At 35.0% G+C, this 17,610-nt stretch overlaps 1 protein-coding gene across 25 annotated transcripts in view; it reads left to right on the top strand.

Moving 5' to 3' along the window:
- Positions 1-17,610, top strand: part of FOXP1 (forkhead box P1) — a 780,655-nt gene that overhangs the window by 610,523 nt on the left and 152,522 nt on the right. For 17 of the 25 annotated variants that reach the window (XR_011557934.1, XM_070738220.1, XM_070738224.1 and 14 more), the window contains 2 exons: positions 13,639-13,776; positions 16,732-16,821. Coding sequence is in view for 24 of the 25 variants with exons in the window: in XM_070738220.1 (XP_070594321.1) it covers positions 13,639-13,776; positions 16,732-16,821 (228 nt within the window). In the remaining variant the exon portion in view is untranslated. Of the gene's footprint in view, positions 1-1,351; positions 1,464-13,638; positions 13,777-16,731; positions 16,822-17,610 lie in introns of those variants that run through there. The other 8 variants (XM_070738223.1, XM_070738212.1, XM_070738217.1 and 5 more) reach the window with 3 other exon arrangements.

The raw sequence follows: 17,610 nt of genomic DNA, 5'->3' as shown, positions 1-17,610 counted from the left end.
CAAAGAGTATGTTGCATTTCCAAGATCTTTAGTTAAATGAAGGTTAAAAAGGATTTCAATTGTATCCTCTGGAGAAAAAAAAAATTAAATCAGATTAATTTTATTTGTTTGTTAATATTTATAATACTACATGTTTTTTATTTATTTTAAAATATCAAACCGGGATGAACTTCAGTTAATGAGTAAATTTTAAAACATGCTCCATTATTTTTTTTAGGGGGGGGGGAGGAGGAGGAGGAAAGAGCATTAATGCTTAAGAGCAAGTGATAATTCTTTTTATCTTGCCATTTGACACCTTGAGTGATTGTTCTGCATTAATTGCACAGAACCATCAAATCTGATAGTGAGAAGGTCCAAAACATTTGAGCGGATGCTACTAAGTTCGGAAATACTTGTTTACAGCCTTTAACAAGGCTGATAAAAAATCCTTATTTGGAAAACATTGATCAGAGGACTTTAATAGATTCATCTGTGGTTGTGATAAATTTTTACATCTTATCATTCCCCAGTATGTGATTCATTTCCTTTTGGTTTGTTTGGAGGAGGTGGGTGTAATTCTCTGCATAGGCCAGGCACACAAATAATTTGTTCAAACTCCTGTTGAATAGTTATTTGCAAATGTTTGCATGTTTTTTACCGGATTGTACCATGAATAATCTGTGCTAGACAGATGCATCTGAAAAAGCTAGAGGGTTGTGAAATAATGAAAAGAGTATATATATTTTTTTTGCTAAAGAAGTGTCAAATGTATCTCCCCATTAAAAAAAAACCCCACTTGATTTTCCAATGAGATTTTTAAAAATCCCTCCCCCCTTCCCTCCCCCCCTCCCTCCCTAAGTACAATCCTTCCTCTTTTGGCCTATCTGATTTTTAAAAGTGATTGCTGTGAAAGGTTGCGTTTCGCTTGCTTCTCCGTACTTGTCGCGTAGGCTCTGCTGAATAGATAGCTCTTTCAGCGTGAGATTTTTTAAAGATCTGTTAGTCCGTGTTCAATTGGAGTTGGTTTTCGTTTTCTTAAAAAGAGGGGGGGGGGCGGAATAGTTTGGAAGTGATCTTTGCAGGGACAGAGTAAGCATATGCTCTTTGCCATGCTTTTTTAGAGCACAGAAACAGACACGGTTGGGTCACAGGGTTAACAGCACTTAATTGTAGTTGCTTTAGAGACAAAAGCGTTATTTCACAAAAGCATTATTTCACCTGCCTCAGAGAGAGCGCGGGGGGGGGAGAGAGGAGAGAGAGAGAGAGGCCCATTGTGTAGGGGTGTTTGAACTGATTATGTTTAGAGGCTGGTTGTGATTGGTGGAGAAGGGCGTGGCTGATTGGGTAGTCCGCATCTTGTCAGCCCAGGAGCACCCTTGTGTGTGCAATCTGTCTGTAACCTGAAGACTGTACAGCAAGCCTTTAATAGAGAGCTTCATGGCCCAGCACTGTGTTTGTGGTGGCAGCTAAATGGAGTTTGTCAGGTTTGTCAATACGATTGATTTTATTATTTGTTTCAAATAATACAGGGCATTGATCTTTAATTTTGCACAGGGATGTTTATTCAACTTCCTTCCTAGTTTTTCTTCCTTCCTTCTTTCCTTTCTGTCTGTCTGTCTTTCTTTTCTCTCTCTCACGCTTTCTCTCTCTCTCTCTCTCTTTCAATTGACGCCTTTTGAACTCTCTTGTTTACTCCACTCCGTCAAGAGTTTTACAAAGAAGCTGAGAAGCAGACCGTCAGCGAACTTCTATTTACATTATGTAGGCCTGGCTCTTCTTTTCACGAACTTTAAGGGAAGATTTAAGAACAGCCTTTTTCGGGGAAGGGGGGGGGAGGAATGCAAGCAGAGCATGAATACATTTCTTCTTTGTCTGGTCGTAGTAAGTGTAACAACTTTGTAAATAATTGCCTTGAAAAGAATGCTGTTTGGGAATGTAGTTGCTATATACAAATATATGAGTGAGATTCTGTCCTATCGTCATAGGCATGCTTTCAGTATTTATGGCATAATTGCCTTAATTATAATTTCTTTGAAAAAAGGGGAGTGAAACTGCAGATGTGCAAAATTCTGTGTCAGGCACCGTTAAGTGTTTGATTTTACTTGCTAGACAATTTGCCACGTGAAATTATGTACGAGAGGTTTGCTTTTGACAGTTACCAGGATTAATGTTCTCTGAAGAAATAAGTGTAACTGGATCTAACTGTAACCAAGTAAGCATCGGGCATTGAATACTGAATTTTCCTGCAAAAGGAGATTATTTTTCTAAGGGGTGGTGGTAGTGTAGAGGAGGGAACAGTTAGGAAGTGGGTGGTTAGTTTAGAGCAAAGTGCATATATACATGCTTCCTCTTTGAGATTAACTCTTTCATTTCTGACAGTTGAAGAGGAGAGAGACTGAATAGGTTGCAGAGGAATTTACTTGTGTAAAGAACTCTTTTAAATCGAAAGAATTGCCATCAACTTAATCTAGTCTGGGAGATTTTAGAATGGTCTATGAAAAATAAAAATAAAAAAGAGTGGAAAGGGAATATAAGCTTAATGCATAAGAAATATGCTTTGTTTCTATTGAATGGGGGTTTTTTTCCCCTGGAGGGAAACTTTTTACCTTAGTGACATATTTCTGAAACAAATAGACAGGGCAAAATGGAAGTCCTTCAGAAGTATGAGTTGTGTTTTCACGTTTGTATATGTCTAATTGATGGGTCTGTTTGTGTATATATGTACATAAATGGGCATGTGTGCCTTAAAGCTTATTTGGCAACACTGACAGGATTAATTATGTTATATGGACTAGCTAAGATCAAGTAGAGTTAACATTAATGCACTCCAGCTTCTTGCCCAGTTTGAATTCAAGTTGAAAAAGCAGTATATGAATTTATGGCCGTATTTCTTTTGTGAATTCTATGTATAAATGGCTAATATGCACAAGTGTTGTATGTGATCATTCTGTACTTTTAATCCTTTCTAATAACATTATATCTGGAGGCAGGATTCTTATTCAGAGAGGAGGAAGAGAGACTCTTACGTTGTCGAAAACTTTAAACAACCACACTTGTCTTATTTCTTCGTCCTGCCTGAAATTGCCCTGATACGGATATAAATCTGAAAACAAATCCTGTCCAAACACTGTAGCCAATTTGGCCTAGACTATGATAGAGCTGAACTGAAAACTGATTGGCCTGACACTTTATAATCAAAGTTGATTTATTGTTCATTAGTAGTGCATTAGCCTTTTCAGGCACGACAGTTATTTGTGTAGGGGACTGTCAAACAAAAGACTGCTAGCACCTGTCATTTCTAAACTATGAGATAAGCAAAATGATGGTAAGATAACACAAACAGAAATTTATACTTGCAAGAGGTAAACTCTTTCTGTGAACTTCCTTTTAAAAATAACTCTTCAACAATTTACAGGCCTGCAGTTTTTATAAACCTTAATAGGAATAAAAATGCATGTTGGCAAAGTGACACATTTAATCTGGCCATTTGTACACGAGGAACATCATAATGACTTATAGACGTTATCTGTATGTATGCTGGTGGGTTTTTTTAAACATTGCATGCCAAAATACAATATTTTTAATGGCTTTTTAACAAAATACTCTATTGTCAAGTATTACTAATGGACAGATAGTATAAAATGCCACCCCTACAAGCAAGAGTTAATTATATGAAAACAGGGTGACATCACAGCAAACCAGTGAAAATGTCAAGATATATCTGCTGGTGTTTAAGACATGTTTCTGCAAATTCTCACTGCTTTATGGTTCTTATTTCCACTGCTTGTCCCTGAACCCCTTCCTTATTAAGGAATGATCTCATGTTGTAAACCAGAAAACAACACAATGTCGAAAGAAAACAAAATTTGTTAACTTTTGTCTGCCACCATAGAAACAGGATTAACTTATGTTATTCCAAAGTCATGGAGAGGAGACTATCTGAATGAGGATATATAGTGCATTGTCTTCTGTGAATTTTTCATTTGACAGGGATTTTGGAGGCTGTGATCTTAATTAAATCTCAACTGGCTCAAATAATGCATCTAAAAAGGCATGCAGTGTTGCATAACCTTGCTGAGTTGGTAAATCATAAATCATCAGAAAGCTTATGATAGGGAGGATTTATTTCAGTGTGGTTTTGTTCTTTGTTTGTTAGTTTAACAAACTATTCTTTTAAGTACACCTTACTAAACTCTGTAATACCCCTCCTAACCACTTTGCCCGCTTTAAAAACAGTATCTTACCTAATTCAGGCAAGAATGAGGAGTTGCCATGCCCAGTTGGGCTAAAATTGGAGTCAAGCACTGAAACTGACGTGGGATCGTAATTTCTTGGAATGTTTTACACTGTTATACACCCAAAAGCAGAATGTCAGTGTTGCTTTTATGATGTACATACAAGATAGGGGTTGACTTGTTTTATTTTAATTCCTTCAAAAAATGAGAACTCTTAGAAGGATTCTATTATATTATCTACTAATAGAAGATTCCTATTAGTAATTAGATCATGAAGGCGAAAATGTCCGACTTTAGTATCCGACTGAAAAGTATTGCTTTCTATAAACTATAAGCATCCACCAGAAAAAATTCTAGATTGTTTTACTGTGGATTTATTTTAAAAATACTAAGTTTTGATGAAAATAGATAAGTATCTAGCTTTGCTTCCCCTTTATATTGACCAGGAAAGTTAGGTGTAATTTTTAAATATCCATAGTGAGCAGCAAAGATTATTGATTTTGTTAAACATATGTTAAACATATACTAATTTTTAAGAGGCACAGAGCAAATATGTTAATACAGTTTCTCCTGTGTCTTCTTAAACACTCAGCTGTCAGCAGATGGTGAGACCTGGGATTGTGTAGGAAGTCTCGTGTTCATTTCACTACAGTTTTATTTCTTTCCAAAGTGCTGAAAATGTAGAATGGCTGGTTGCAATGTCTCAAACTCTGTTGCTCTGGAAAAAGCAGATTTGTTTTAAAGGTAGGAAAATCATACTGCTCTTAAAGGTTTAGAGCTGAAAGGCAGAAAAAGCAAAACAAATCTGACAATGCCCCCCCCCAAACAGAATCAATCTACTTTGTAAAAAATGTTTATTACTTGAGAGATGAACATTGTTTCTCTTTCCTTATCTATCTGTCACACCCCTTCCCAAATTGTTGTTGCAGAGAATAAGTAAATACAAAGATTCCCCTCCCATTTCCCAAATCCACACCTGCAGAGCTAGATTGTGGGAAAGTTCTGATACTGAAGACTGACTTGATATTGTTTGACTGATTTTAAGTTGTTTGTTTGATTGTTTTAATAAAAGTCAGACAGTGTTTGCTTGGAAGTAGATTCCCTGTAAAGTTCAGATATTAGTTTGAATGCTTTTTTTTTGGGGGGGGGGTGTTCTCCTTAGCTTTTTTCTTTTCTCTCTCCCCCATACGGTGTTATTAAGGATTGAAGAAGTCTAGGGGTAGAGACTATTCCAGGTGTTCCTCATCTCCAAAGCTAACTTGTGTATCTGGGTTTTTTTTAAAAGAGATTGGAGTCATTTTATGAAGTGGTCTTGTTATGTTAAGGTTTTCAGAGCAGTTTCCTCTCTTGGGAAGTATTTCTCCTGTCTGCAGTATATGATGTAAAGAGGTGGAGTAGAATGGATGTATAAATGAACGTTGAACAATTATCCACTTCGCATTGCCTTTCCACTAGAGTTCTTCTCACTCATTCATTAAGAATTGATTTCATTCCGGTCCTTCTGAAGGAAAGGAAAAGGGACAACCAGACAACAATAGTATATTTTAATTTTAAAGTTCCCAATCTTGCCCTTAAATCTGAAACATCATTGTTCAGATAACAGAGAACAAGGTAAACCAATAACATCAAAAAGGTTGACTTTGTGATTTCTCAAGGGCTTGTTATTTTGTATTTTCCAATTCTATTTGAAGTCTTGAGAAAACAAGAAGACACATGGGAGAGTACATTAAATTTTGATACATTTTCTCTATAAACCAGTACCAAATACTCACAGCTTAGTTTCTTATATTTTCTAGGAAAGGTTAGCTTACATATTGTACAGTATTTAGCTTTGCATTATTACTCTAATTACTGCACCGTTTTGGGAGAAGATTTTATTCTTGCATTTTCTCATTTGTCTTACTTTGTAAGGCATATTTAAAGGAAGAAGAAAGTCCTTATATTTTGATCTTTAAAGGACAGAGAGTATTTTGGTTTGGCTACGTCTTTATTAGAAATAATGGCTACGTCTTTATTAGAAATAATGCAGTCAATAGCAAATATGTGATAGAAGAATCTGATGGGGTTTTTTTTAATTAAAAATGAGTGGAACGAGTACAAATTAGAATTCCATAGATGAACATACCTGTGATAAGAGTGAAACACAATATGTTACAAGCAAATAAACTTTTATAGATATTTGGAAAGGCTGTAACTCTGCATTGTGACATGCTTTAATGAGTGTGCATCTTGAAGACATCTTGTCATAATTTGTCTGGGATTTTGTGTCTGATTGGGAGTAAGTTCACCATATTTTTAATTGGTTATTAATATTACATTAGACAGTACAGTTCCTTGTACATCCCATTCTCCAGTCTATTCCTTCACATACCCAGATAAAAAGGCAAATTCACATGAAAATCTTTTGAGTAAGAAAACAGGACTGTAAAAATATATGCTAATGTTGCAAATTATTTTCCTAGCGTAAATGTTACAGTTTTTGAGATGCTGCAGAATAATAATAATAATAAACCCCTCTCTAGTGTGCAACTGTTTAAATGCTAATTTAATCATAGTCGTTTTGTTATGATTCCCCAAATGTATTAAATTAGTGTGTAAATATTAAACACTATGATTGTTTAATGAAATTGAGGATACGTGGTTGTTGCTTTTTGACTGTTTGAGGTTTGTGGGGTTGAGATTAAGAATGTACAAATTCTTTAGGGCTCTGCTTCTGCTTTTTGTTTTGGTTTGGTTTTTTAAAGTAAGCTAAAGAGAAACAAAACAAATGTTGACTGAAGAAGATTCCTTTCTATTGTAATGCTGTTATGCAGGCATGTTGTTTTAAAAACTGAGTACTGTAGAACTGAATCCTTCCGTCACTATTCTTCCACTTTCTGCATGTCTCTTTAGATAAGAAGGGAAAAGTGTTCATCCTAACAAACATTTAACAATAAAGTCTTAATTTATGTAAAGTCTATGTTTATATGCAAATGAAGCGGATATGTACTCTAGCTTTAACTCGTAGCCTGGCACATAAGTAAGAAATCAATTGTGCAAGCAAAGTGGAGATAGTGTCATATTCCACTAAGGTTTCATATTAAAACAAATATAAATTTTCCTCCCCCCTCCTCTTTCTTTCAGTTAGAAAAGACAGATTTACGTAGTCGGAAGCACAGAATTATTAACCAAGTCAGGAAAATGTATTGTGTTTAATTGTGTATGTCTCCAGTTAAACTCCTACTCTTAGTGAAGCGCAATAAACAAAATGATAAAAAAAACACATGCTAATTGAATTGTAAAGAGCTTCACTCTTATTTCTTCTTTTCCTCCCTTCTTTTTAAATAGGAGGTTGTATTGTTTAGGATGGAACATTTATGCTAATGACTGACTACTTAGCTGATTTTACATTAATATAATAAACAGTACCTGTCGTCATGTTCTCTGCAGTGTTATTTCAGGAAAAATACCGAAGTCTTAAAAGTGAAATTCTACTTTGCATAATGAAATGGAATCATGATTTCCGCATGAATGTTTCCAGCTCTGTGTGGTTTCTTTTTTCTCTTTAATTGTTTTTGTTTTGTAGACCTGAAATATTGTGTCAGAAATGTTTTATCCACAGGGAGAAAAAAGATAATGTGATTTACTGCTTCCTTATTCCAGTGGGTTGATCTGCTTTTAGCATTATGCTGAATGAGTTCCCTCCTCTCCTTTATTGTTACATTGGCAACTTTAGAATTAATGCATAATCAAATCAGTTGAGGTGCCTTTTATTCTGTAGACACTGGTCTTACTAAGTTGATGGAGTTAAGGTTTTTACATTGCCTTAAAATTCCTTCTACAACATATGTGACCACTTCAGTATTATTTCTCAGCCACTAAAGGAATTTATTTACTTATTTTATTTATTTATTAGATTTGTATGCCGCCGCTCTCCGTAGACTCGGGGTGGCTCACAGCAATAATTAAAACGGCGGCATACAAATCTAATAAATAAATAAATAAATAAATAAATTCCTTTAGTGGCTGAGAAAGAATACTGAAGTGGTCACATATGTTGTAGAAGGAATTTTAAGGCAATGTAAAAACCTTAACTCGGCATACAATAACAAATCTAATATTTAAAAATATCTAAAAACCCATTATTTTTTTTAAAAAACATACACTCAAGCATGCCATTCATAAACTATATAGGCCTGGGGGAGATGTCTCAATTCCCCCAGGCCTGACGGCAGAGGTGGGTTTTAAGGAGTTTACAAAAGGCAAGGATGTGGGCGCGATCCTAATCTCCATTAAAAATACATTTCTTAAGTTCTCTCTAAATTAATTGTGATTGTTGTTGTTTTTATTATTATCATCATGATCCTTAGTTAGAGCAATAATGGTAGTGCCAGAAAAATAAAACACATACAAACAAAACAGATATTATATTTTAAGCATTGAATGGAGCTTCCCTTAAACTGGAGGCATTTTAAAAATAATAACATTTGAGGATGATACATATTAAGTTGGAGAAAGCCAATAGTTAACAGTCTAATCAAACAAAGTGAATTTTGGAAATAAAAATATTATCCTGAAATCACCATTTTATCCAAAAAGTGAGTTTAGAACGGAATATAAAGTTATAATAATGTGACATGTAGACCAATCAAATGAAGCTAGAATCATTTGGATTCATTTAAAGGCATAGTTCCCATTTCTGAGAAAAGAAATGTCAGCAGATCTCTTCTAGTAGAACTGTGTTAGGGACACAGCTATATTTTGCCTTTACTGTCTCTGTCAGTATTAGTTCCTACCACACTGTTTGCCAATGAAAAGAGGACTGGATGAAAGTTATTAACTTTGGATCCTTGGTGCTCTTTGAACTGAAAGACCCTGTGTTACAGATAGAAGTGAATATTGGAAAGTGATTAAATAAATCACACAACCGTCTCCTTAAAATTAAAACAGAACAATGAAGTTATGGCTCTTCACAGAACAGACTGGATGAGTAGCACATTGCTAGTGTTATATATGTGATGTTTGGAATTATAGTAATGCTGTGTTAAATGAAACTTATTCCTAAGGAAATGTTCTATGGATTGCAAACTGAACTTCCATTTGTCTGTATTTTAGCTCCTTATAGATTTACACATTCTTGAAATCAATAAGCATAATCTATAACCTTCATTTGTTTTACTATTAAGGAGCCTCTCGTGATTACGCTGATCATGTTTCATGCATTTTATTGTCATTCATAACATGTTTTTTATTAGCATACCTTGTAATTAGTTTATTTCAGAGTCATGAAGACATGTTCTATCAATAAATGTTTGTTGATTGATGTGTTTGGATAGTTACCAGTATGAGGTCTCTTTTCTTTGTAAAATTAGATGAGATTTAAAGGAAGGGATTTAAAATATTATTTGCAAAAGGAATCTCAAATTTTAGCCATCCAGGATTAAAGTCTTAACTTGCTAAAGAACAAGATTAAATAGAGATTTCTTATTTCATTCAGATATAAGTGAAATGTTTATAAAATAAGTACTGTTTTGATAGGATATATTCAAATAGGTAGTCATAAATATTAGAACCCGTAGTTTAGAAATTACTGCTTTAAATATTATTGATTGGAGCCAATAACTAATATTTATGAATCTCAGTGAAATTTCCATGCCCTGGCTATAATTTTGAACAGTCTTTGTTATGTGTCTTTAGAAGCTTCCCTGATATTTTGCATAGAATTAAATAACAGTACTTAACCACAATCAATAACTTAAGATTAGTACAATGGCTCTTGTTTTAATGACCTTAGTAGTTGTGGGTAATAAAGTGTGAACTGTAATAGCCCATTGCTGCTATCACGTTCTCTTTGAATCCTAGTAGCTTTAGGGACTAGTGACATGAATAAGTGGGACTTTTAGAAATTAAGAAATTAGATATCCAAACATATTGATTTAAAACTTAGTCTAGGTAATCGCATTGTGTTTTGGAAGCAGAGTGTGGGATAAAGTTCCTTTCACCATTTTACACTTGTACTGGGCAAGAGAAGAAGTAGGAATAATGAGGAAGAAAAGGAGTTGCTGAAGTTGTTTTCTTTCCAACATTTTGTGGAGCCATTCTGTAATCCTGCTTCGATTGTCCTTTCTCCTTAGGACATAGTGGGACCAATCCAAAGGAATAAGAGCAGTTCAAGAGCTGTTAGCACCTGTTGCCAGCTCCAGGAAGTTATTATTATTATTATTATTATTATTATTTATTTATTTTCCCACCATCATGCCAAGGGAGAAGCAAGAACATTTTGTTTAATGTTCATGTCTTAGGTCTTTTTAATCATAATCCTGGTCTAAGCTTGCAATAACATGAACAATTATAAATATGGCTTCAGTTCACTATCTCAAAATCTCAGAGAAAGGAGATGTGCAAGTTATATGAAACTCTTTCTTGAGATGTAGATCTTGTTAGCACCTAAAGCAAAAATGAAAAAAAATAATAGTTGTGATTGTTGGAAATGGAAAGAGTAGAATAGTAGAATACTTTCTTCTTGTAGGGCACTAAAATGCTTTTCCTTTTGAGATTCAAAAACTTGTGTTAGCATTGTGGAGTAGATAATCTATAGAAAAAGGAACATTGATTTCCTTAATTTATGACATGTCTCTTGTTGTTCTTTATTTCATATACAGAGTTGCATTAAATGAATGTTGGATAGAAGACACTCACCCTCCAAAAAAAAGCCATTATGTATTCTTCTAAATCTGATCTCAAAACTGATTGATTGATTTATTTTATTTATTTATTAGATTTGTATGCCAGTATGTACATCAATCAGTAGTAACATTTTAAAAAATCCAAAAGTTTGCTTTCATATATCTGATCCATTGTTAAGAAAATATCATTACAACATTTTCTTTATAGATGAAAAAGGTGACGTTAAGAAATGGTGCACAATATTTTAATTTTAAACTAGTGAAAATACTGAAGGATAAATATGAAGTACAGGCAGATTCAGTCAAATACTTTTAACAGAATTCTACAAAATAAAAAATGTAATCATGTGATCTCTTGTCTTTCTATGGAGTTAGGTTTTAACTGGTTAACCGAAATTGTCCTGTCTGATGTTAGAATTATTACTTTGGATCCAAATCTACTTGCGTGTAACTGGACTAATTTTCATTGTGCTTGTCCCACCACGCAGCTCACCCTACATAAATTTTATGCAACATTTGTGATATGTTGAAAAGTCTAGCAATTGCAGGAGAATGAAAGCTTGTTTCTGCCAACCCAGTAAACATGTCAAATCAGCATCTAATCTATTTCTTCTGTTTGTTTGTTTATTTATGCTCTTGTTCTTTTCTTTGTTTCATTATTGTCAGTCAGTCTATATATGTCTTTCCCTTATTATTTGAATGGAAATCAATAAGACAATGATTTAAGAAATAGTCTCACAATCTCAGTGCTTGTCACTAATACTTAACCATTCTATACCTATATTTCAGTGCTCTAGTTTGAATCTGTTTCCTAAAAATTTGTCTAGTAAATTGTGATGTAATTTTATAGAACAGTAAAACTCAGTTGCAAGCATGCCACAAATAATTGTCAGTACAGAAGTGTGTATAACATAAAATAATTCCAATATGTATAAAACCTAAAAATCAAATGTCTTTGAGACACATTTGTTTTCATACAATCCATAGGTGATATATAGGTGCTTTAGATTACATTGCAACGGATATCCTAGTAACCCTAACTGGCATAATAATATTGCTGACACTTGCTGGGCTATATTATGTATTATGTTAATGGGGGCCAAAGGGTGTAATAGTATCAAAACAAATGCAGAAAGCATTGCTTCTAAAATAGGTAAACAAAAAAACTCACCGGATTGTATTTGCTGTATATAAATCTGACCTTCAGAAACCATTTTTTTATTTCATCAAAGTTAGCGGTGCTGAGAAATCGGTACATCAGTGCATAATGACTGTGAAATTAGGAATGGGAATTTGCTATGCAAATGATAGGACAAATCATGTGGAAAAAAAAAAGCAAGAAAAACTGCACATTAAGACATTATGTTACATAAAATTAATACTGCATTTCTTTCTTGCTTACTACTCCCCTGAAATATTTTTTAAAACCCTTTTTATCTCCCGAGCAGCTATTGTCTGCTGATTTTTTAACATGTGCTGCATAAAAATGTTCAAAACATGTTATTACCTTTCATTGCAGTACATGAGATGACAGCAGATTCTTTTTAACTAAGTATATCCTTTTACTGCTTTTAGTTTTCTGCTGTCACCTATTTGAGCTGAAACTAAAGGAAAGTATTGTGCTTAAATATTACTTATTCAGTCATGTGAGTTTTGTGGGGGGCCCCCTTCAATTGTAACTCTCCCCAAACCCCTTTCATCCTTTCCTTTCCTCTTTTTTTTTCCTCCTGTCTCTCTTTTTCTGGTGGGGTTTCTTGCAAAATAGTCTTGTTGCATTACCGGAACTGACAAAATGGTTCTCATGTAGTCTGCAAATTAAACACAAGTGCAGTGATTATTTTGAATAGCTAAATTACATTATAGAAAGCTTGCAGAATTCAAAGCATTGTCATTAGGTATCCGCTTGAATACAATTTGTGTAACCTTGGCCGAGACAGCCTGTCATTTTAATGTCAGTGTTTTATCTGAACAAGACATCATCCTTTCAGATAGAGTGTACAGGTTCGTTGCAAAGATGCCCGTGCAGAAACGTGTTAACAGTTGCAAATATGAAATGCTATCAAGTTCATCACTGTAGCTGTTTGTCACTGAAATGTCATGGAAAGCGGCTTTTAATGGTATCTCACATAATATGAAAGAATTGAAGCCATCTGTATGCTAGGTGAATGCGGAACGGTGGAGACATCATCGTAGGAATTCCACTGCTAAAATTGCTGGGGAGCAAGGTGTGTTTTCTGTATCGCCGAAATTGCATTAATTTGCTTCAAGTCATTAAGTTGAAACTCCCCAATGGCCAGTTCTGAAGGGTCTTACTTGTTAATTAATGTAACATTTGTCAGAATTGATAGGCACCTCTAGAAGATGCGCAGATTAATAGCTTGATTTTCTCAGAACATAAAATCCATTTCCGTGGAATGGGTAGAAAACAAACTTATTTGGCTGGTGCACAGTGTTTCCTTGAAATAAATAAGATACGATCGTGGGTTTTTTAAAAAAAAAACATTATTCCTTTGCTCGTCCTTTAAAATCCAAGCTAGAGGAAAAAACATTTGGGGTGACCTAACAGTACAGTATTGTATTTGCCTGTTCAAAAAAAAAGAAAGAACCACCTCTACGGATTGCAGCTCAAGTTCACTAAAGCAATTATTTTAAGGGTGTAGAATAGAAAGAGAAATTTAAAATGAAATGTAACAAAACAATTCTCCCTTGACAGAAGTTTTGTTGAACGGCTTGTTCTTTATACTGTCTCCGTGTTTTAGGTTCCAGTGTCGGTGGCTATGATGACACCTCAAGTTATCACTCCCCAGCAAATGCAGCAAATTCTCCAGCAGCAAGTGCTAACTCCACAGCAACTTCAGGTCCTGCTCCAACAGCAGCAGGCACTCATGCTTCAACAGGTAAACGCTTTTTTCACAAGCGGCTGAGCTAACCAACACAAGCTATTGGAAAATGAAGGCTATTATAGTAATGTTGTTTCCTATATCAAGTATCTTACTAAAATAAGTGATTGTTACATGTTTATGTCCTGGCGTCCATGAGATATGATGGAATTGCAAATTCCCAAAATTCTCCTCCAGTTATGAAGTCCAGTAATGACAATACTCCCAAAGATACCTGTATAAAGTGTCAAGTTGAACAAAGTGCCATTCATTAATATTCACTATAGGAAATACACATCTGAATAATGGTTTTATGCTAGTTGTAGTTAGTTCTGCAGGATCCAGTTTGGGTCAGTCACTAGGGCCAAAACCTCTTTACTCTCTAGGTAGTCTAAACCTTTGTTTCTGGGACTGCCTTCTTCCGCATGAATCCCAGCGACCGGTAACATCCCACAGAGTTGTCTTTCTCCGGGTCCCGTCGACGAAACAATGTCGTCTGGTGGGACCCAGGGGAAGAGCCTTCTCTGTGGCGGCCCCGATCCTCTGGAATCCCCCCCCCGGAAATTAGGATTGCCCCCACCCGCCTTGCCTTTCACAAACTCCTTAAAGCCCACCTCTGTCATCAGGCATGGGGAAATTGATTCCCCTGGGCTGTTTCCATTTTATGTATGGTTTTGTATAAGATGTATGATTGAGTCTGAGGAGAGGGGCGGCATACAAATCTAATAAATAAATAAATAAATCTAATAAATAAATTGTTTTTATATTAAGGGTTTTAAATTGTTTTAATAATTGGATTTGTACTGTTTTGTTGTTGTGAGTCGCTCCGAGTCTGTGGAGAGGGGCGGCATACAAATCTAATTAATAATAATAATGATGATAATAGTAATAATAATAGTAATAGTAATAATAATAATAATAATAATAATAATAATAATATATTCATTTTCATTCGTGAGTTATAGTTCTTTATAAGTGTTGTCACGGTCACAATTATGTATAGTGATTGGTTAAAATCACAGAAGAGTTGACACTTCCCAAGATTTTCTCCACATGTTATCATTAATACTTTCAGAATGGACTTAAAGAGACCCCAAGCTTTATGTATGTTTCTAAGAATGCGTTTTCATCGATGTCTGCCTAAAAGAATTCACACTGTGATTTGTTACCATGTTTTCCCAAAATTTATAATTTTTTTTCCAACCCTGAAATAAGCGCTTGGCCTTATTGCCATGCACTCAAGAACCCGATTGCGAGGGGTTTTCAACTGGGCCACGGAAACAGCCAGCTAGCGCATGTGTACATGGACATGCGCGAGCAGCGAGTAAGGGCGTGCTCACATGCTCAATTTACATGAGCAGGAAGTGCATGTGTACTGCTCACACAAATGGAGCTGCACATGCGCTTGCTGGCCACTTGCATGAACCATTTTTTCCTCTTCCCTCCACCCGGCTACTCTGCAAAGCCAGAAAAATTGCAGAACTCTATTTTAGACCATGTCAAGCAGCAGTGTAACACAACAGAAATAGCTGAGCCAGAGCTGCCTTTTCCCATCATATAAATATTATGCAATATCTGTGCAACTTGGTCTGTTCCCTTTTATTGCATTAATCAGTCTATGTTAAACACTTGCTAATATCACTTTTCTTTCATTTGTAGCTCATACATGAGTGGAAGGTAATAATAATTTAATAATAATAATAATAATAATATCTAATAATTTATTAGATTTGTATTATTATTATTATTACTATTACTATTATTATTATTATTATTATTATTATTATTTATTAGATTTGTATGATGCCCCATTAAAGCCTAAAAACCCCATTATTTAAAAAGCATACAAACAAACATACCATACATAAATGTATGCCGCCCCTCTCCGTAGACTCAGTAGCTTTTGAAAAATAGCCAGGCTGGTATCTTCTGATCAAAACAGAAGTGCATACTGGCCAACCAGCAGAAATAAATACTAGAGTTTTGAAGGCTATTTTTTTTTTTTAAAATGATTTTTATGCCGCCCTTCTCCTTAGACTCAGGGCAACTTTCAACATGTTAGCAATAGTACTTTTTAATAGAGCCAGTATATTCCCCCCACAATCCGGGTCCTCATTTTACCCACCTCGGAAGGATGGAAGGCTGAGTCAACCTTGAGCCAATGATAAGATTTGAACCAGTGATCTAGACATCTACAATCAGCTTCAGTGGCCTGCAGTACAGCACTCTATCTGCTGCGTTACCCTGTCTCTGTATGAAACAGCCTGTGGGTTAGCATCATCTTCCTCCAAAATGTTGTTAATTAACTAAATTACCAAATGACTTTCTGTGGTGTGCATGTCAATGAAATGTTCGTTCGTTCGTTCGTTCGTTCGTTCATTCATTCATTCATTCATTCATTCATTCATTCATATAGCAGTAATCCCAGAGACCATTGCAAGATGACATTGAACACGGTGCTTTCCATTCACTCTCTCAAGTATTAATTCTCAGAACAGAAGCATCACATGAGCTATCTGCCTGCAATAGCCAGGAAAGTAGATGGGAGAGGGAACCCTGTGTCTGTTCTAAATGATGCTTGGTACAGTACAGTGCAACAATGATTTAGAATGCTTGTATATGTTCCAAATAAAGATTCACCAGGCACTGGTAGCAAGGGCATTCTGGCTTTGTTGTTTCAATCAAAGGTCATTCCTTGCCTTATTTTAATTAGTTTGTGTAGAAAATGGTATGTTTTTCATCAGTTCATTTTGGAGATTACTTTTCAAACGATAATGCCAAGAATAGTCAATGTGCGTTGAATTTACGGCCGAGTATCAAACTAAAGGTCAGAGCGGTACAGATAAAAGGATGCTATTTTTCAAATCGCCGTTTGTGTATTACCAAAAGGGGATCCTGAATTGGCTATCCCACTTTGTTTTACTTAATAGCCTCTGTCTTCTTTTTCCTTGTCTCCTTTTTTTTTTTTTGTAGCAGCAGCTTCAAGAGTTTTATAAGAAACAACAGGAACAGTTGCAGCTTCAACTTCTACAGCAACAACATGCTGGAAAACAGCCTAAAGAGGTACTGTTAAAATCCATTTTTACTTGCAATCTAGAGATAATGAATGATCATATAGCTGCTATTTTTTAAAAAATAAATCCCTTTATCTGGTAAATTTGTCTTCTCAAAGCCTAAAAGGACAATATAAAGGCTAGTAACTTATTTTGTCATTATGGCCCACTTTCCATATGTACTTCTTTGTGGCTGAATGATTAATTAACATACCCAAAGTAGTTAAGATAAACAAAGTAATATAAATTTCACCAGTCCAGCAGCTCACATTATACACATATAATTTGGTGAAAAGAGCCAGAATTTGCCGTTTAGAAATTGGATGGAGCTTGATTTACATTTCCTTTCTCTGCCAAACAGCTGGCTGATAAATTCTAGCTTCTTTTACTAAGTTACACATGTGCTACCTTGATTCCTACAGGTGTAGCCTATTGGAGCAGATCCATCCATTGCAAACCTGAGGAAATGTGTCCGATTAGTTTAGGTCTTTTTAAGCAAACCAGAAACATCATAATAATAATAATAATAATAATAATAATAATAATTATTATTATTATTATTATTATTATTATTATTATTATTTAGATTTGTATGCCGCCCCTCTCCAAAGACTCGGGGCGGCTCACAACAATAATAAAAACAATGTTACAGTGGAACAAATCTAATATTAAAAGAAAAAAAAAGACATATAAAACCCTATCATTTAAAACCAAACAACACATACATAACAAACATAAAGTATAAAAGCCTGGGGAAGGTGTCTAAGTCCCCCCATGCCTAGCGATATAGGTGGGTCTT

The sequence above is a fragment of the Erythrolamprus reginae genome, chromosome 2, assembly GCF_031021105.1.
Source record: "Erythrolamprus reginae isolate rEryReg1 chromosome 2, rEryReg1.hap1, whole genome shotgun sequence".
In the NCBI taxonomy this organism is placed as follows: Eukaryota; Metazoa; Chordata; class Lepidosauria; order Squamata; family Dipsadidae; genus Erythrolamprus; species Erythrolamprus reginae.
Note: the sequence above shows the minus strand (reverse complement) of the source record. Positions and strands in the feature narration are given on the sequence as shown.